This window comes from Hakea prostrata, chromosome 1, assembly GCF_041222555.1.
Source record: "Hakea prostrata isolate BN-2017 chromosome 1, UWA_Hpros_2, whole genome shotgun sequence".
Taxonomy (NCBI): Eukaryota; Viridiplantae; Streptophyta; class Magnoliopsida; order Proteales; family Proteaceae; genus Hakea; species Hakea prostrata.
The window spans coordinates 79,838,986-79,860,941 of NC_142600.1; the positions used below are offsets into that span (position 1 = coordinate 79,838,986).

General features: G+C 37.3%; 2 protein-coding genes across 2 annotated transcripts; one reads left to right on the top strand and one right to left on the bottom strand.

Moving 5' to 3' along the window:
* Positions 1-467: 467 nt before the first annotated feature.
* On the bottom strand, positions 468-8,902 carry TAP38 (thylakoid-associated phosphatase 38). The gene is made up of 11 exons (XM_089142667.1): positions 8,483-8,902; positions 8,224-8,352; positions 7,965-8,067; positions 7,704-7,814; positions 6,226-6,305; positions 6,030-6,083; positions 5,089-5,205; positions 4,473-4,527; positions 4,357-4,389; positions 4,013-4,059; positions 468-3,362 (listed from the first exon to the last, which is right to left on the bottom strand). Exons 1-11 carry the CDS (start codon positions 8,773-8,775, stop codon positions 3,239-3,241), a joined length of 1,146 nt encoding a protein of 381 aa, XP_088998793.1. The 5' UTR covers positions 8,776-8,902; the 3' UTR covers positions 468-3,238.
* Positions 8,903-13,059: 4,157 nt separating this feature from the next.
* Positions 13,060-21,088, top strand: LOC149030374 (protein KINESIN LIGHT CHAIN-RELATED 1-like). Its single transcript, XM_089142668.1, has 3 exons — positions 13,060-14,028; positions 15,529-16,437; positions 20,495-21,088. The coding sequence occupies exons 1-3, from the start codon at positions 13,367-13,369 to the stop codon at positions 20,727-20,729; spliced, it is 1,806 nt and encodes a 601-aa protein (XP_088998794.1). The 5' UTR covers positions 13,060-13,366; the 3' UTR covers positions 20,730-21,088.
* Positions 21,089-21,956: the final 868 nt, after the last annotated feature.

A 21,956-nucleotide genomic window follows, 5' to 3' on the forward strand; every position in this document is an offset into this window, starting at 1 on the left:
CAAACGGGTATAATTCTCAGATTCATGAATCTAGAGATTCATGAATCTAGAGATTCAAATCTCTGGATTCATGTAACCAAACATGCCCTAAAGCTATGACAATAAATAGATTTTCTGTCTCTATCTTGACTCACTCTCTCTAGTACCATATAATAATCATTCATTGCAAGAACAATGTGTTATACTAAAACGGCACAAGCAAAAAGCTAATGATACGTTTAGTAAGACTCTCGTAGCTAGAATGGTTCTGATGTTCTTTTATTCTCAAGTGGTAAGCTTTTTTCTAAGACGACTCATTCTTTTGTTCTTAATGGACGAAATGAAAAAAGGGGGTCTAAAGAATAGGTTTTGCAAAACATGCCCTCTCGAGAGAACAAAAACTCAATAAAATGATTTCAATGGTGAATGTCTCTCAAGACCACCTACCTACCTCTATACTCACAAACACCCCCCCCCCCCCCCCCAACTTGCTCTCCTGTTCATGCCCTTATTCGAGAACTAGATGTTTCAGGTTGTGGTCAAATTTCAAAATACTTTCAGAACAGATTTACCAAATGCCACATTTCCAAACAAAAAACTGTCTCTCAAAACAAAGAAACATGTAAAACAATTATACAAAAACACTGATTTCCCAAAATGGAAACATTACCAAATGCATACTAGATTTCTACCTTTTCGCACCAAATTTGGTTACAACAAGTTCTTTCAACAGGGGGGGATGGGGTGAGCATCCAACCTCCAGGTGTGTGTGAGAGAGAGAGAGAGAATGGGAGCATCAAATCTCCCCAAACCATTTCTTTAAAAGCAGTTGACATTAATGTTGTGGTCTACACTAAGACAACATTCCATATTTCAATGTGTAGAAGATAGACAACCACATTTCTGGAGATAGAGTATTCATGAGCTTTTTGACTATTTTTCTGAATTCAACGGTCCTGGTTATCCATTTGGTCTTTCTGTATAAGCTACAGCTGATCCCTTGTTATGTTAATTAAGTTGACCTAATTCAAATAACCAATCATAAATCTAAGAGATGGGGGAGGCTTTCCCCATCTATACTCTACAAACATCCTCAATATGTATGTTGGTTATGTGAATAAAGATCATTTAAGGTCTGTATCAAATCAAATCACATGGCATCAGTTACCATAGTCAAACATCTAACCCAATCAACCATTTCATTTCACATTCCTAGCAAAGGTAGGATATACATATAAAAGAAAGGGAAAAAAAAAGAATCACAAAGCAAATAGTAAGGATGACTATGACTGAAAGGCACAAACCAAAAAGTATTATGGTCAAAATCAACCCAACAAACCAATAATGCTAAAAGCTTGATGACACAAATGACACCCTACAGCATCTATTTAGGCTCAGGAAGGTAGGAAAGGGTAATCCAATAGAAGCAACACACTTTTGTCAACACTCATCCAAATAAAATTAGCTTTAAAAATGATAGTTACCACATAAACTCTATCTAGTTCATCAACAGTTAGGTAGATATATCAAGAATAGTATATGCTACTACTACATGTGGATGTCACTAAATTTTATACTGATATGATAGCCTCATATCATAGTCAAATATTTCTTAATTCATTTTCCATGCCACTACTGTTTGGTCTGTTTGTACAGGTTCATCACCTCCAAACAGGTAATCATGCAGAACAGCAGAGCTTCTACTACACTTTTTGTTCTGTCTTTTCTCTAGATTAGCCCACTATGCTGAGGGGAGCAGTCATTAATCAAAAGCAAGAAGGTGAGGAAATATATTAATACGAAAAGCAGGCACTACAGAATCTAGAAAAGTTTAGATTGCACAAATACTTGACAGCAAACTGAGGGCTATCAGGGATATCTTCTCCATAAACAGAACACCTGCTTTATTAGTTTCCACAGATGTTTCACTGCAACTTAGGGCTAGTAGTAATGTGTTCAGGGACATATATTCTCTAATGCTGTATTTCCTGTGAGAAGACAAAAAAAAATCCAATTTTAGGTTCTTCAGAATGGAAAATAAGGTTTTGATGGATGTAATCTTTGGAAGCCCATATCCTCTGTATATACAGGACCATATTGGAAAAGGTTACATTCCTCAACCATAAGCAGCATCCAACCACTTTTCTCCAGATTATTTAGTCTATAGAGACAGCAACATAGGAATAACATTGAAGCTTTCACCATACTATGACAAACAAAAGCTGGCACCTTTATGAATTAAGTAGTTGAATCATCATGGCAAGTAACTGTTATTTACTGTGCTTGAAAAAAAATTAAATGTAAGTGTTTCTCAGATAAGTTCTTTTATTTCCTGTTCCTACGAGGACTGGAAAATAAAGTTAAGTTCAAAGATCCTATAAAGCACCTTTGGCAAAGGTTTCTCTATCAACTCTCTTACTTTCATAAAGAAAACTCTTTCTTTATATAGACTATATATCCAAGAATTTTGTGCCAACCCAACAAGTGGAACTTTGATTTGAGCAAAGCTGATTCATGATCATCATTTTTCAATACAATAGGTGGTGATCTCAACAATGAATTTCTTATGGACAATTTATACTAGAATTGGGCTACCTACATCTAGAAGAAAAAAACTACTTAGATTGAGAGCTGTTAAAGACGACAGCCTCGAAGCATCGTTTTTTATTTTGCCCCACGGGCTCATTCTATTCTGCAGGTGTTAGATTGGGCCATCCTAAACTGGATTGAGTTAATAAGTTCCATCAACTTTCAGAGCTTTCGGCGCATCAGGCAAATCCCCATAATCCTTAGGATGGAGAGATTTGCTTGGTCATCCACTAAGTCATCATTTTCCCTTCTGAATCCCACCTTTCAGAGACAAAAATCCAAGGTGGTTCACTGTAACATGTGTAGAACATAAAATTTGAGAGCAACTGCTCCTCTTGGATGCCTCCCTCCAAACTTGTTTCTTATAGCTCCTCTGCAGATGGGAAGAATGCATCCATGTGCACGCCGCAGGGGCAGTTGTTTGAAAATCATAAGGTAGATAAACAATTATATCTGACATACCATGAAATCAGCTTCCACAGACTAGATCATAACATATAACTGCTGCACACGACTGCAACGTTATACATAGTAAACATAATCTCAGCAGCAGCAATGGTTTTTCATAATTTATTATATTTGGCCTGCAAAACTATTTGATGGGAAACAACATTTACATGATATAGACAAGAAAATGAAAATCTGTCAATATACATTGGGTAGCTTCAATTTATGAGGAAAACAAAGATGACATCCAAATTCCAAGTGATACAATACCAATAGTTGCAAAGGCTTGGCCTAATTCATACACAAAACTTTCTTTCTGAGGAGGCAAACTTCTCCAATCCGTTCTCCTAAATAAGTAAAGGGACAAATATTCACCAAATAAAACAAATTAATGAAAAATAAACCTGAAACACATTTAAAGAAGCATGAAACTGCAAATCCCAAATATGACCCAAAAATAATACATCTGTTGTACAACCAAAAAGGGAAATAAGTAAGCATAAGAAAGTTGCTTTTGATCCTTCTGAAAATAGGCTGGTTGTTTTCATAAAAAAAGCATGAGGCTTTCCGATCAAGAGAACAGTATTTTTCAGCCTAACATGTTTTATCAGTTCAAGAAATGTGTCCTCAAAGATTTTGTAATGGAGTTGAGAAAATTTTAATTAATAACGTACGTCCCAAATCAGAAGACGGCAGAGAGTTATGCAGCACAGCACTGAAGATGCAACCATACTAATGAAGAATATGGTGATATCTTTATTGGCTATTGGAGGATGGATTACTAAATCGTTAATTTCATTTAATAAAAAGAAAAATAAATCCTTAAGATGGTGGAAAGCTTTACTTTTATACTACTTTGTTAATCTTTCACAACATAATGTTTTGTCAAGTCAGACAAAGAATCACCTGAGCACTTATGCTGATTAATTCAGCTCAGTTTTGGTAAAAAGAAAAGTATGTTAAAATTCTATATAGATTTAGAGAAACAAGAAAATACCCCAAATCGGCTATGACGATGCTAACATTATCTTGTGAGCCCCTGTCCTGCAACACACATACAATGACATGCTTATAAATGGCCTAAGTTGTATAATACTAAAACAAAAGAACAAAAAGGAAATCTCAGCCTTATCCCAATGTAATGGGATCAGCTTATATGGAACCAAAAGGTACAAGGTAAGGAAAACTCAGTTCTTAGTTCTAACCAAAAAGAGGGGGGGGGGGGAGAAATCATTGAAAAAGACAGAACCAGGAAAGAGAAGAGAATGAAAAGATAGTAAGAGAAAAGGGAATATGATGATCAATTGATACATATGCTTAGAACCAATAGGAAATCATTACCAGAGCTGCTTGTGCAAGTGCCTCACAAGCTACCTGGGGAAAGGGGACAAAAAGGTCAAGACTGATAGGGATATAATAAATTCTAGAATCAAATGGGCCTATAGGATACATAGTACCTGCACATTGCCATGCTGTCGAAGTTGAGTTCTCACAAATCTTACCGTCTCTGAACTGAAAGAATCAGTGTGTATAAGATACTGTTGAATCTTTATTGTTTTGAACCAACAACGTAAACAAATATTATAGGTACAAAAATGCCTTTACATTGGCCTGTTTGGGAAGGACTTCACCATTTTCAGACACATGGTCAGATGATACGATAATTCTAACCATTGGATAGAGAAAATATGATCTAGATCAGCTATGTTTCAAACTTCAGGGCTCAATTCAATCAAATACCTTACTCGAGTATTGGCATGCATCCCTGTGTAAGATGTTTACAGTACTTCCAACCATTACTGTGAACTTTTTATACCACAGATATTCAATGCTGTAGTTGGCTACTTAAGACAATTTCTGATCTAACACAAACTTTTTACAAGTAAAAGGTACTTTATGAGTCCATCTATCCACAAAATCTGGGCCTCTTCTGATTTGCCAAATATCAGATTTCTAGGCCTGTTTTTAGTAAAGCTTCCTAGGTGGACCAGGTATGAAGTTTGTACCCTTTTCTGTAACAGCTACTATCTGAAACACATCATACACAATTATCAAAGAGCTGTTCCAGCATACCTTTTCATGTAATCCCATAATCCATCAGTTGCTAATAATATAAATTCTGTGTCTGATCCAAGAGCAACTTGATGAATATCAGGGGAAGCAATAACCAAATCTCCAGTGAATCGCACTCTGGGGAGCAAAAAATGATGCAGTTTCAATCAACAATTTTGTGATTTCATCAGGTTTGATTAGTTTAATTTGTTAAATAGATATGGATATAAATGACATGGTTAGAAACTAACTTCATCAAGTGTGTCTACTATTTTATAAGGCAGATAAAATAATTAGAAGAACTAGGGGCAGACCTAAGATAACCCTAAGAAAAGAGGTGAAAAAGGATATGCATAGCTTAGGCATTGTATCAGGTATGGCCTCAAATAGAGCTGATTGGAAGGCAAAGATCCATGTAGCCAACCCCATTTAGTTGGAGAAGGCTATCTTCTTGTTGTTGTATTTCACCTTTCTTAACAAAATTAACCATATGTTAGGTCTATAGAAAATGATTCCACATAATAATTTAAAACATGCATTGAATTGGACTGCAAAAATCACAGACTAAAAGAGAATTTCTTCATCCATTTGTTTTCATAAATCTAACAATTGTTGAAATGGACTGCGAAAATCACAGATGAAAAGAGAGTTCCTTCATCCATTTGTTTTCATAAATCTAATCAACAATAATGCAGTGAGGAGATTACTGACTCCTTCACAAGGAGATGTATAAACTTGCACCTGAGAGTTGGCCTATATACTTTCGAAAACTGCTAATGTGAAATGAAATTGATTTATGTTTTAATACCATGTGAAGGAAGTATGGATTTTTTTTTCATGACTTATATCATTGTATAGCCTCATTCTTAAAATAACACTGAGGCCCAAATTCAAATCCTAACTTAGCCACCAAAAAAAAAAAAGAGTCAACAAGAATATGAAAATAAAGTTTGATACTATACCGAGAAATAAATTTTTGGGACCATCTTCCCTCCTCAACTCCTTTCTCCAGCATTCTTCAAAAGGAATCATAGGGAGAGGCCATTATGAATCATATGTTAATAGATTGAAATGCAGTACAACTTTACAACAGAAAAATGAAAAGTTATTTTGTAGCTTGATTATCTAGAGGAAGAAAGGAGAGTACAAGACACGAACTCATTCTTCTTTGTCTTGAACCGCATATCACCAAATGCACGGGATACAGAAATATCACCACATATCCTTCCATTAACAATCTATACACAATCATTCAATATAAAAATAATTAGAAGAAAATAATACAGAAGATATTGCTGAAATCAAACCCACCTTAGGGATTTGATGGAGAGAGTCCACTCTTTTTTTCTTTTTTCTTTTGTTTTTTTTTTTTGGGTGGGGGGGTGGTTAAAGGGAGAGAGTCTAATCAATGATGGGAAAACAGAAACATGATTAGATTAAAGAACAAGGCTCTACATCATATGACAAAGCAATTGGATTTGAAGTATGGGAGGAAGACTATCTACCAAGCTTCCCCCACTGATCAATAAAACTAACAGAAAATTTCAACAATTTGTATTGCAAAACCACTCTATACAAGCACACACATAGAAAGAAAAAGGGTTGAAATAGAAACAGGATAAAGAGCAAAACAGAAGAATATCAAAGTTTCAAAACCATTCTTTATCCAAGCAAATAACAACCTTACAGGAAACAGATTATTTGACCAAATAGAACCACAGAAACTCTTCTTTACCAACAAGAGAAAAGCAAAAAAGGGACTAATAACCTTTTGGAATAAAATCACTATGTGGATCTGATTTCCTTGGCTAAAATCATAGAATCTGTTGAGTCTTATCTCCTCAGGAGAAGCATTAGAAACACCAGTTGATCCCAAATGGTAGTTAAACTCCAGTTCAATTCTAAAATGAACAAAATCAAAGCAATGACTTTAAAGATGTAACATAAGACATGAAGTGCCTTTCTTTTTCGGGTTTGTGCATGTCGGGGCCAGGGGGGGTTGTAGGGAAAGTCAGGAGGGAACATAATAGTTTAGTTAAAGAACATTGTATGGCTCCAAAAAAAAAGAAAAGAGCATCTTGCTAACCACTAAACCATGAACAATTAATTTTAGATTTAAAACCTCCAAACAAACATAATTCATATAAGACAGAATTAGCCATAAGCAAAAGACTTCTATTTATTGGAAAGAAATCTGGCATAGCTCTCCATCACCCAGGATTGGGACAGAAAATGGAACAGAATCCATAACCAAGCTAATTTATCAGCAGAAGACTTAGATGATGATCACAGTGATGATAATGTTGCAATAGTTGCACTATGACTTAGCTCCACTAAGCCTTTCCCTTGCTAAACAGAGTATAACAGTTGTATCCCTTGCCTATAGAAAGATAAGATAGTTCATATGAATGAGCTGTTTCAGTCTGGATTGGAATCTGATATTCATCGTCAACTTTCTAGCTCATTGCTACTTCAATTTGGTTTGATCATTATCACATATCATTCAAAACTGACAGTCAGCGTATAATAGACCGGAAAAGTTGTAAGCTATACTAAGAAACGCCGACCAAGAAAATGATAAAACTATGTTCATGCCTAAAGTAATGAAGAAGAGAATTAAGAACAGAAAGACACACCCATCCACCTGCTTCTTTGATTCGCTTAATTTCTTGACGAGAAATGTTGCTGTTTCCATAAGGCCGATGAGAGCTGGTTAACAGCTCAGCATTTCCAGAGCGAGAAAGAACCTGATCAACAGTAACAGTAGGAAAGAATTCATTGAACCCCAAAGTTTCATTATTCATTAATAGCGGAAGAAATGAAGTTCAGGAAGATGAACCAGCCTAAACAAAAAGCCAATTATTACAATTAAAAAAAAAAGGACTAGGAATGTATACCACAGATGAATCCCCAACGTGGGAAATGAACAACACATCATTCCCAACAAACATAACCGTAGCAGTTGAACCAGATTCAACTTCCTCTCCAGTCGCTTCAAGCCTGCAGAAAATAAGACGGCCAAAATACACCATGAATGCTCCAAAAAATGGAATAACAACTTCCAATAAAAATTGATACAGAAAGTTATTAAATAATTAGAATCAGTTGACTTTTCTCCAACTATTGGGAATGCTTAAGTAGTTTAACTTTTTTTACCAATTCAACAATTTCGTATCAACATTTGTGAAAGCCTCCTGTAGAGCCTCTCTTATAGCATTGAAATCCTTGCTAGTCAGCAGCAATCCACCTTGTAAAGCCTCAACACACTCTTTGAACAACTCGTCCCTGAACTCCATATATCAGATGAGACTGTTTTAAACGAAATAAATCAAAAAGAAAGTTCTCTGCAAGTTCTGGCACTTGGAGAATCCAAATCGCAGATTTTCTTGACAGGATTTTATCTCTATTCAATCACCTGAGGAATTTGACGGATGAAAAGCCAGCATGACCATCAAAGACGGCAGCAAAAGAAAATTCGTCCTCGGTTCGAACGACGGCATCATCTTCCATTTCTTCACGAGGGCCCTGTAATCGACTGCAACCCCATCTGATGCCTGCAACTCCTGTCAAAGAGGATGGGGCATCAATGGCGATCGCAGAGCAACATCGGCTTCTCTCCCTGATGTTACTCTTCCTAGACGTCGAACCCAAGCTGCAATTAACTCCGTTCAATAAAAATCTCTGCAATTGCTGGCTCAGCAACGCCATGGGAAGAAAGACCCTTCCCTTTTCGGTTCGAGCAAAACTGCAACTGTAAAACACTGGCTGAAGAGTGAAGAGTGCGTCGCTCGAAAGGATAAGAGAGTGACTTAGACTGACCTCTAATCGCTTTAACGGGTTAGATTTCAGATTCCGCGCCATCAACCGACTCCCTATAAGTGCCAAATTCTGAGAAATAAAAAATCTAACCCGAAAGACTCCAAAACAATATTTAAAAGTTATATGACCACGTGTCAGAGTACTAGGGTCCAGAGGTTTTACTCTTATAACGGTTCTCCATCACAAAATAGATTTTGAATTGATAAGGATAAAATAAAATCAAACCGGGTTCGACAACGGTCGGGTCAATAATCCCATCGGATTGATTCGAGGGGTGAACCAATCAGTAGGAACCCGACGGTTATGGGAATAACCGTTTACCGTGAAATTCGGAATACACAATCGTGCAATACAAGAAAACCATAACAAACTCCAAAGGATGAGGAGGAAATCCTACGATCGGACACCCACCAATAAAAAGCATGAATAAATCTAACGGTCGAAACTCGAAAAGAAGAGGTAAACCCTATATAAACTAAAAGTTCGCACACAACAGAGGTATCTGAATTGTTTCCCGAATTAACATTATTTAATTAAGATTTGCAATTACCTAAGGCTCTATGGTGTTCTAATTATACACTTAAACTTCGGAGGTGGCTTCCCGACTGTGCTGTTGGGTGTTCTAACTATACACTTAACCTTCGGAGGTGGCTTCCCGACTGTGCTGTTGGCCCACGTCTAACATCGATTTGCAGGCAAATATTAAGGAATCTGAGGCTAAATAGTTTTTGGACGCATCATGGATCAACCTCTAAATACCGATAAAATGAATTAGAGTTGTGACTCAGTGCGAGTTGTACGTAAACCATATCCTGATTATATGGTACAGACATATCTTCTCCCTTGATAAGAAGGTGATCAAGACTTGCTTGAAACTTAAGATTGGTGTATGTGTTTCAAACATAGTGGTAGCAACCTCCTATGTAAAAATCCAAGGTATTCATAGATTTAAAACCTCTATCCCCACCACACTTCCCCCCCCCCCCCCTCTCCCTTAGGGCCTATGGGTCTCCAATCAATATGACTGGTTGATGATAACCCAAAAGAAAACAAAGAAACTTAGGGCTGGACAACCATGATTAAACATTAGGGATTATAAGTCTGAATCACCTCTTTGTCGAAGGATCATTAGGCCACATATATCATACCATACTATTATACTACTATTATTCTACTTTGCAAATAGGGTTTAAGCAAGAGGTACTTGAGTTTTTAACATATAAGGGTATTTTGGTCTCTTTTTTTTTTTTATAATTCTAAGGCATCTCTATAATTTTTTGACTAAAAGGGGAGTCACAAGTTTCATAGTAGGTAGGGGTGTGTGTATGTAACAAAATTAAATTAAAAAAAGGGCAAATTGGTCATAGAAGTGATAATTTATCCTTAAATTGATTTTTTATATATTATAGGAGAAGCAGATGCAAAGTCAATTTTTTTTTATTAAAAATGACATAGACCAAATCTCAAGGGGTTCAGATGAAAATTACCTTTAAAATAATAAAAATTATAATAATTGAGAATGATAATTGATATCAAAAAGAGCTTTAGCTAATAGTTTAAATTGAGATCTTGTTAGGTTGATATGTCTGACATGGTGGCGCTTGTGGTACCTGTACCTGGTGTTGGATGATCACCACGTGTATTCCATTAATCTTAGTCGAATAAAAGAATGATTCAATTCAGATCAAAGAAAAACAAGTTTATTTCACTAAAGTTGGCAATTTTTTACTATCATGTATCATATAATTTATTACATTAGTGCCTTTATTTATTTATTTTCAATTTGGGTTGAGATAGCATATTCATTTAAGCCAAGCTGTCCACATTGCAAGGTGTGAAATCTGTAAACTGCCAACTCAGCTATGACCCAAGAGATCATAATGTATGGTTCCTCCTCTTGGTTTTTGTTTGACAAGGACAAGGTTTAACCTTAGAGCAAACCAATAGAGGAAGTAATTTTGAGGACACAATGGTCATTATGAAGACATCCCTGGCCTGAAGGCGATGGTCCAACTGTATGACAGCGTGTTAAGACCCTTAGATGTGAGTAAACACCACTGGCCCAACCTGTCTTTGTTGCCTAATGCATAACTAGAAAATCAATTATTTTTCTCCTTTTTTGGGAGAAAACAAATCAATTAGCTAGCTGATACCTATTCTTTAAAGCACATTTGATTAGCTAAGTTTATCTGGCTTATATTAAAAAAATCTATTAATATGTTGGTTAAGAGGCCTACATTATGAACAATTACCCTTAAATTTGTTGTTCTACACTAAATTGAATCATCTTTTAGGAGTTCTAGGGTTTTCTTCAAGACCTTAAACAATAATAAAATCATGCAAGAATTGGAATGTAATATATTAAGAAGTATTAGGCATACCTTACCATAGACGTACATTGAAGAAAATTAATGCAAACCTTGAATGCTAAATCTGCAGAATAACGAAGTCTTCTCCAATTTCCTCGTCTTTTTACTTCTTTTCTTGTGAAGAGAGAAAATAACAAAAGAACTTGAGAGATTGGAGAGACCCCATCATAAATATTTATAATAGCAATCTCAAACCCTAGCCTACTTCCACAATGGACCAGTTTGACCAATTTCAAACCTAATGACAGTGCATCTGTCCGATGTGTTGAGACCCCCATTAATTATTAACTCCAGTAATTAATTTAAACCCATATATTGCATAGTTAAAACCTAACATTCTCTACCCATATGAGAGAAAATTTTCTAATTTACATGATTAGATTTATTATACTCGTTCAATCTCAACAAAATCCTATTTTGAATGACAAAGGGAGGAGATCTTTTCAAAATTTTCTTAAAAAATAAAAAATTTATTTTTAAATTGAACATATGCCATGAATCCAATGATACAAGTTGAGAAATTTCCTCACAATGCAATAGAGGATCCAGACTCATAAGCTTCTACTTAAACATAATAAAGAATAGAGGAATAGCGATACAACCTAGTTTACGATTATCCTGAGCACCACCCATCGACTAGGATTTTCTATATCTTCTCATTTGACGGCATTTTTTTTCTTTGCCGGGTGATTTCTAGTAGGGTGGTTTGTGATGGTGGTTCCTGGAGGATAAAGATAAAAGATGGGTGAATGATCCATTTATATGATTTTAGGGCCGCTTGGTTCATGAACGGCCTCGGCCTGGGCCGCGGGTAGGGCGGGGGCAGCCCTGCGCAATGGAGGTTCCACCCCCATTAATTACTCCGTTGTGTTCTCTTCCGCCCCGCCTAAAGAATAAGAAATGAGGTATTTTAGTAAATTTATGTTTAATGAAATGCTTTTGGGTATTTCGGTCATTTAACATTTGAAATTTGAATTCAGCTAATGATATCTGACAGCTTTAGAGAGCATGGTACCTAAATATGATTTTTATGTAAAGGACCCAACAAGATTTTAAAAGGACTCGCGTATAAAATTTTCTTTATTTATCTACCGGAAGAAAATGAGTGTTGTGGAGGAAGATACATGATTAGGTTTTCTTGTTCAATGGTATTCTTGCTTGTTTGAAAAGTCTAATTTTTTTTTTTTTTTTTTTGTGTCTAAGGTTTATTCGGATAGCTTGCGCGCACCTCGATTACATTCTCAGGGAGATTTGTAGTTCTAAGAGTCGAACCCATGACGTCTCCATTGAAAAACAAGGATCTTACCACTCTACCCCTGAAAAATCTAACTTGCTTACACTAATTCTTAACTGTGGTTTACGTGAGTAAGTTTGAGTGTGATCTAATTTTAAAGGATAAATGTGCAAGCGGCCCAGATGAACCTCAAATACTAAAAAAAAAAATTTAGGGAAAAGTCAAGAGTCCGGTTCACCAGCGCCTTTAAATATATTTTTTGACCACAAATATAAGAGTCTATACGGTATTTACTGTAGATTCCACATTTTTGAAAATCTTATTATAATCTCACTTATTTTTGTGGTTAAAAAATATTCGAAGGAGGACGTTAGGGGAGATGATCCGGATTCGATGCCGCGCTGAAAAACTTACCATTTTAATATGCTTTTTTCACGCTGGAACAGCAGAAGTGGTAATTTTGGAAATTTTGATCGAAACGGCGGGGTTTTTTCTGTGAGATCGGCAAAACAACGGTAGTAAATAGAGAATGGAAAAGAAGAAGCGATAAGCCGATGACGATGGATTCAGGATTTCCCGTTTTATCCCTTAATCACCTAAGATTAAAACGTCCTCAACTTAATGACAAATTCATGTTGGTGAAGACTGAAGAGAAGAGAAGTGTCATGGAAGTAACCATGGAGAATGGTGGTGGGTAGTATTCTGGAGCTCTTGCATTTAGCTCCTTCTTCCGCTTTCGCAGTTGCAGAATTCAATTTCATCAGCGTGTTTCTTTCTGTCTCTGTCGATCTATGTGTACTGCAATTTCTTCTCTTTATTGAGCTATTGAGCTTCGAATACTGAAAGTGCCACTGCAATTATCACTGTTTTTTTCAAGATGCCTGGTCTTGTATCAGTGAAAACACCACCAGAAGCTCCACCGCTGCAAATTATCGTTCCTGATGGAGATCCGCAAATTCAAAATCATGACGAAGTGTCGGAAACTAAAAGCCCTAAGATCAGATCTCCGATGCCGAAAAGAACCCCATCGCCTTCCACTTTACGAGCTAAGCCTTCTCCAGGCGGTAGTTCCGGCAAGAAGAAAACACCGGAGAAGCCGAAAATCGACGAATCCTCTCTCGACAATCCCGATCTTGGGCCTTTCCTTCTTAAACTCGCCCGTGACACGATAGCCAATGGAGAGAGCCCAACCAAAGCGTTGGATTTCGCGATTCGAGCTTCCATGTCGTTTGAACGTTGCACAGTGGAGGGGCAACCCGACTTGGAGCTAGCCATGAGTTTGCACGTTGTTGGGGCGATTTACTGTAGTTTGGGAAGGTTCGAGGAGGCGATTCCAGTGCTTGAGCGGGCAATTGCAGTCCCTGATGTAGCAAAAGGGCCTGACCACGCGCTTGCAGCGTTCTCAGGTTATATGCAGCTGGGAGATACGCATTCGATGCTTGGTCAGCTCAACAAAGCTCTTTCTTGTTATGAAGCTGGGTTAAAGATCCAAATGGAAACTTTGGGAGAGCTTGACCCGAGGGTCGCAGAGACTTGCAGGTATGGTGCCAATCCATTTCCATTACTTCAGCTTGCGTTTTATTCCTCTCGTACCTGTGACGAAATTACCGCCTTAGCTTTGCAAATACATATCTAGATTCTGTTCTCCGTAGATTTTAGATAAATGCTTTCTAAGACTGCTTGGTATGGCATATGATTAGCGTAGTTTGGGTTCTCAGAAGCAACAATTCTCGTTTGTTTTGGACAAAAACGGTGTGTCTTTCCGGCGTGATCCTCTTTGAATTTTCCTTCAACGATGTCAAGAGCTCATGTTAGTGAAGAGTCTGAAGACTGAAGAGCCGTTGTTTTTCTAACGTGCGCTTGTTCCTGAGTATCCTATGTCCCCATGACCCCACATGATTTCAGTCTTGTTTGGCGGGATGCCGCAACTGGCACCTGTTACAGTCAGAAGAATTTATGGCCTCGAGATTCCAAATTTGGTGCCTGCTCTAAGTTATTACCTTTTTTTTCTTGTTTTTTTGGTACTGATGGACTGTGAGAATAAGAAACTTTTTTGAATTTGGCCTGAATCACCTCCCGGGGGTGGGACCCACTGTAGGACCTACATCTGATCCATTTGTGTATTCTGAGGTGAGTCTTACGCTTACGGCTTACCACTATTGTGTGGGTGAGAAACATTAGCAAACACTTGTTCTGCCCGCGGGGAAGTGATCTGGACTCTTTGATGATCCACCGAAAAATATTGTGGTGTTTCTTGCTTGGAGAAATTTAAAAAAAAAATGGCTGAAAACCATTTAATAGAACTGTTTTACTTCATGTAATTTTTAAATATAATTAAATTTCAATTTCTGCTTCAAGAGATAGTTCTGACTTAACAACAAATGTTTATCAAAGCAAAAGTTGGATGTGAGAGAAAACTGTATTAATGGATTTCACATTCTAATCATAAAAACTCTATTAAAAATTTAAAACCAGCTGACAGTATTTTCACTTTTGGAAGCAACTTTTATCAAACACTAAAGAAGTGTTTTTGCTTTAAGAAACAATCAAAACTATTTTTGGTGTTTTTCATAGTTGAAATACTTGGTGGATTATCAAACGGGTTATAATTGTCAAAGTATCTCCATAGTGGTCACAGTAAAACTGTAGTACTGCTGAAAACCGTTGTTGCTCAATAATGCTCATAGATGTCACGTGGTCCATGACCCTCTACTTTCAATTAGTAACCTCAAATTTAGCTTTGTCTGAGGCCTAAACAAATATATATATATATATATATATATATATATATATTTAGCAGAAAAATTGAGGATCTTCTTCATTGGGATGATATTCAACAGTCACTTCAATGTAGCTCTGTCTTTTGATCTGAAGATCCAAGTTTTTTCAGACATGTTTTCTTCCTAATCCAGCAGTTATTTCAATAGGAAGATTATAGGAAGATTGCTGTTTACTGCCAGAAAACATATAGAACAAATTTGGGAGCAAAAATTAGATCCCTGATTCTGTTCATACACAACTGATTTAATATGATGGCAGGTACTTGGCTGAGGCCCATGTCCAAGCCATGCACTTTGATGAAGCTGAAAAGTTATGCATGAAGACACTAGAAATCCATCGTGAACACAGCGCTCCAGCATCACTAGAAGAAGCTGCTGATCGCCGGTTGATGGCCCTCATATGTGAAGCAAAGGGAGATTATGAATCTGCCCTTGAGCACCTTGTTCTTGCTAGTATGGCTATGATTGCCAATGGCCAAGAGACCGAAGTTGCTGCAATCGACGTTAGCATCGGTGACAATTACCTTTCCATCAGCCGCTTCGATGAGGCCATCTTCTCCTATCAGAAGGCCCTAACCATCTTCAAATCCACCAAGGGTGAAAACCATCCTTCAGTTGCATCAGTCTTTGTGCGTCTAGCTGACCTCTACTACAAGACAGGCAAGCTCCGGGAGTCCAAGTCCTATGGTGAAAGTGCTTTGAGGATATATGCAAAACCTGTTCCTGGAACTACAGTAGAGGAGATAGCCAGTGGGCTGACTGAAATCTCAGCTATATATGAAGCTCTAAATGAACCTGAGGAAGCATTGAAGCTTTTGCAGAAGGCAATGAAGTTGTTAGACGAGACACCAGGGCAGCGGAACACAATTGCAGGGATAGAAGCACAAATGGGTGTAATATACTACATGCTTGGTAGGTATGGAGAGGCTCGGTTCTCATTTGAGAGTGCTGTGGAGAAGCTTAGAGCCAGTGGGGAGACGAAATCAACCTTCTTCGGGGTTTTGTTGAACCAAATGGGCTTGGCTTCTGTGCAGCTGTATAAAATAGATGAAGCTGCAGAACTATTTGAAGAAGCAAGAGTGATATTGGAGCCACAGCGTGGTCTGGATCATCAAGATACTCTTTCTGTGTATAGTAATCTTGCAGCAACCTATGATGCCATGGGCAGGTAAAAATATTTCTATTTCATAGTTTTTACTTTCAATGCATTAGTATTACCCTCATTAGACTTTCTCCTTTTATGTGTGTAAGCTCAAATCTCTGTTTCTACATCCTCAGAAATTCCACTTAAAATTCTTGAATAATCTATTATCTCTAAATCCACCACACAACTTAACAGTGTGGCTGCTACTACAATAGATAGTGATCATTTTATTTAGGTAATCCAGATGAAACTCAAAAGGAACTTTATTTTTCTGACTGAATTGAAGGTTCCTTGTTCTTCTGAGAATGTACATTATGACTAACACTTCATTCTTGAAATTGTTGTATTGCCTATCATTTTGACTTGATAACGTAAGATGATTATTTCATTCTACAGTAGAGTAGAAGTTACCCATGTTGGAAAATTTGTAAATTTGATGAATCTAATGTAAACTCCTGATTAAGTCTGTGAAGCTTTGATATTAGTACTCTTCAAATGCTAATTATCCATTAGTTTTATGAGTGAATTGAATGCCAAAAGTTAATGATAACTGAGACCTTTATGTTATGTTGTAACTTGTTTTTCTGGATGTGACAGTCCATCATATAGCTTCATGTTTAATTTTCCCATCATTGTCTTCTTCTTTGACATGTCCAAACAGATTTTTGACTTTTCCATGTGGTGAAATTCCTTTTGGAATGTTATTTTGATACAAGAATGAGGGAGGATGATGGACCCTTTCTCTTAATTTTGGGTGCCCTTTGAACTGCCTCAAACCATATATTGGCTTACCCACCCTGCTAACCACTGGGGACTTTGAAACCCCCATTATCCACTTCCTTACCATATATTCGTACTATTGTCATGTTCAGTGTTTGTTCCAGGTCTATCGTACTGAATACTGATATCTATCGTAATTCCGTTTTGGATTGTGAAGATATTCCACTGCAGTGGGTAATCTAGTATCTTTGTAGATTATTGTTCTTCCAAGGGAGAGTGGTTCCTGTCCAGGAGCATAGCCTATGCCAGCAGGAAACAACCAATGAATGAAACCTCCTGGAAAAGTGATGTAACCCAGGGTTTTGGGTTAGGTTTTCAGGATCTTCTATTGGGTTTGGTTTTCAGGATCTTCTAAATAGGAAGTTGCACTCAATTAGGGTTTCTAGATGCTTTGGCTAAGGGTTTTAAGGTCTATAAAGCTACTGGGTATGATAAATCAGACCTGAAATTTATTGGAATTCAAATCCTAGGTCAACTGAGATTCGGCTAGGGATAGGATTTGGGGAATGGGCTGCTGACCTGCAGTTTAGAACTAGAGATATCATTATTCTGCAGTTCAGGAACTGTTTCAGAGGAGGTAAGGCTGAGGTATGAAGGTTAAGGGTTTTTTTCTGAAATTTCTGAAAATTCTGCAATTCCTCTTGAAGAAGATGAAGTGCAGGAATTTCTCCAACTCCAGAAATAGGGTGGGTAAGGTGTTAGACTGTAACCTTGAGGATTATGCGACTCTAGCAAGGGTAGAATGGAAGGATTGGGTGCCGCAGGGAAGAAGGAACGAAGGGGAAGGGTCACGATGGTCAGGGGGAGGGCTGGACTTGCAGGGATCTTGAGGGGACAGGGTTGAACTTACTTGGATATTGAATAGCCTGCTGGAACAATTGCTTGAGTGCTCAGGGAAGTATGTGAGGAACTTGAAAGTGCAGAAAATAATAGCAAAGCCAGCTGCTAGTCACGCCTAGGGCTCCCACAACTCACAGTCAAAGGTTAAAGCATTGCGTATCAGTAATGTATTGGTCTGGTGATTTTAAGAGATGTTTCGGTTTATATTGTATCGTACCATAAATATGTATTGATTGGTGTAGAATTAAATCCAAATGATCGAGATATATATGGAAAAAATAGTGTAATTTAGACAAAAAAATAATAGACATAGCCAATACATAATTATTTTTCTTCTAATTGATCAAAGGAAGAAGTACATAAACAGGTTCAGACATTTTTCATATACTCCTAACTGTACAAGGGATACAAAGTGTTTAGCATCTGTATTACTAATTCCAGTACAAAAAGAAGAAGGGGGTAGTAGTTGGTGCAAAAGTGACTAAATCATTTTATCCAAAGTATATTTGGAGTAGTTGGTGCACAATTGACTGGTTAAAAACCAACACAGTATTGACCAAGTATCATTGGAAGTTTGGAACCATCAGACCCTGAAGCAGAACATGAAGGAAATCCATAAAGTGAAGAACCTACTACTTAATAGGGTAGCAGAGGAAGTTACCAACAGAAGAGAAAATGAAGAAAAAGAAAAAGGTGTGCGGAGAATAGAGAGATAGAGAGCTTTTCATACTCGAAGCAAGCAACTGAATTGGATGGGGTCTTATGTAGAGCTAGTGGGGTTTATATAGCACTTCAGAAGTCTTGTGTAGACAGACTCCAGAGAAATTAAGAACGTATTTCAAAGACCTAAAACAGAGCCGTAAACAACCTACACCCTTTAACCCTCTCTATTGACCAATCAAACAACTAGATCTCTCTTTCTAAATATGTTAATAAGAAACCCATCTCCCCATCGTTTAACTCCTCAAGTGCCTGACCTCACTGCTGGCTGCTTTTTTGAAAATCAAACACGAAACTGTGAGTTTCATAACAGAAAATGACATCAATAAGAGTCACAAAGTCCATCTCTTACAGAATCGAGAAAACAGCTTCTAATGTCCTTAAGACCCAATGACCAGCAACAATGACACTTCCAAACATCTAAGCATGTTAATGTCCCTGTATTTACTGAAGAAATCTGTGTGCGTGGCAAAGGAGACCTGGGCTTGACTCACTTGACCTTGAAATAGATATGACCAGTAGATGGAAATTGAGGTTTAAAACTTTAAAAGTAAAAAGAGTGGAAAGGATTGAGCAAAAACCAGAAACCCTTTCTTCCTCCTGCAACTCGTCTCAATTTGCAGAAATTACCGAACCCTTTCTTTCTGCCCCTTTCAGAGTAGTTCCAACACCTATCAAATGTATCGTTATGCATCGGTTTGTATTGCCTTGTATCAGTCCAACACTTATCGATACATATCAGTGAATTTATTTTAAGTTATTTTTTAGAAACAGAAACATGTCGACATATCGTATCATCTCTCCATGTATCGGCTGATAGATTGAGAGACGTGGGAAACGATATGAAAAAACAAACTTATAGAGACATATCGGTTTGTATCATATTGCATCGCAGGCCTGCAATACCGATATATATCAGCCAATGCAAACGATACAGGCCGATACTTTAAACCTTGCTCATAGTCAATTCTTCATTCAAGTTTCATTCATAAACTCAAGCTGAAAATTTACATGAAAGAATAAGCTATTTATAGCCTCTACAAACCATCCTAGACTCCACTAATGAATCTCTACCAATTTGGGATCCAATTACTTATTAAATTAGGACTTACCTAAAATAGAACTATTTTAAGATAAGGTTCCTAAAATTAAATAACCCTACCTAACAATTCAATACTAACTTAAATGGACTGTAACTTTTAAATTACTGACTCTAACAGAAAAATAAAGATAGATCCCTGACCCTTGGATCAGACATTGACCAAAATAACCTTGGGGTATTCGGTCAGCTTTGAATGCCTTGTTGGGTCTGGTTTGTGACCCAACTTTAGGGGGGCCAAACCCTGGTTCCATCAGAAAGGAATCATTCCAGGGGGACTACATGATCATGTCAGATGTAGGGAGCAAAGTTATAGTGATGGGGGAGATGCTACCATAGGCTACATACACTCCCATGCAACATATTCCGGTTTTCCAATCACATAATTTTTGAGTCAGTGTAACCAAAATCAGCAACCAGTAATCTCACTCACTGATAGACTAACTGAAAATGAGCTTCACTGCGACTGAATATTTACCATTGTGCAGCGGGTAAAAGAAGAAATCTTGTGAGAACAAAGTTTCCTTTTGAGATGAGGGATTAATTTTTGCATTAGCATTAGCTGATGTTACTGTATTAAAGAATATATCTCCTGCCGTTGGACCTGCTTTGAAGAACATATCATCATGGTTGATTTTACAGGGTGGATGATGCAATAGAGATCCTGGAGAGCATTCTAAAAGTTAGGGAAGAAAAGCTTGGAACAGCGAATCCGGATGTTGATGATGAGAAGAAAAGGCTAGCTGAGCTACTTAAAGAAGCTGGCAGGATTCGGGATAAAAAGGCTAAATCACTTGAAAACCTCCTTGATTCCAGGACTGATAAAGGCAAGAAGGATGGAACAAGGAGGTGGTCAGGCTTGGGCTTCAAAACTTGACAAAGCTTGCTCTCTTTTTACTTTTCAGTCTCTGTAACATAATAGGACAATTGTGTAAAGGGTCAAGTTGCGTTTCATGTTTCTTGAGCTTCATGTCCAGTGTTGGCCAAAAAAAAAGAGCTTCATGTCCAGTAGAGTCAACCTTGATTTGTTGTCTTATTATCTTAAGTTAATTGTGTTGTGCTCTTGAAGCTGGGTTTCACTGCGCTTAAAAAGTTTAGATAACAGAGTGAATGAGTATTTATGGTTTGCTTCTTGCTCAGGCATTGGTGTCTCTGGAAAATGTAACAAGTTTGTTCTTTGTAAATCCTTAAACTCCCAACTCTCTTATCAGTATTCAATTTTATTTTATTTTTAAATTTTTGGTAGGAATATTCAATTTTTTTGGGTAGAATATTAGACTATATATACAAATATAACACAGTAAGATACTAAAATGTTGATTTAGGCATCTAATGACAAACGAATCAATAGCTAGGTCCATACCTGAAGCCATTCCTTGCCCGAGTTTCAAGCAATCAATGTTGTCTTTTTCTTTATTTTTTTCAAGTTTTATATGCATAATTTAAGCAGCCATTGTTTTTTATCGACTCGAATCAGTAGATCAGATCGAACCCAAAAATAAATCGTGACGACCAGATCCCTCAGTTACTGGATCCAGTCATTCTAAATTTCTAATTGACTAGTCTATGATCGACGGTTGAGATCCAGCGTGATTCTAACGCACGCGATGCCGCGTTGTCCTACATTTAAAATTATTATCATATATATTTTTTCTTTTTTACCCCAAACTCGGATTTGAGAAGTGAGTTATCCTCATACTTTTTTCATATCAAAGGGGTCCTCTTGTTTTTTTTTGGTTTGTCCAAACCCGGTTTATAAACCAATGGTTCAACCCGCATTGCACACTTGGCTGTGGTGGTGAGTCTCTCAGCGGGGATTTTTTGCATCCACAAGGATTCGATACCGAAACCTTGCTTAGGCGAACCAAGCTGCTTACCATTTGGACCAACCCCCGTTGGTCAAAGGGGTCCTCTTTAATTCTAATAGTTAGAGTTTAGAGTTGGGTCAGTCTTCTAATGTGTGGTAAAGAATTTTAAGTTGATGGAGAGTCTGATCCTGTTAGCGTAGAAGTTTCAACAATAATAACAATAAGCCTTATTCCAACTAAATAGGGTTGATTACATGGACTATTGTCTTTTAATCAGTTCTATTTGAGGTCATGCT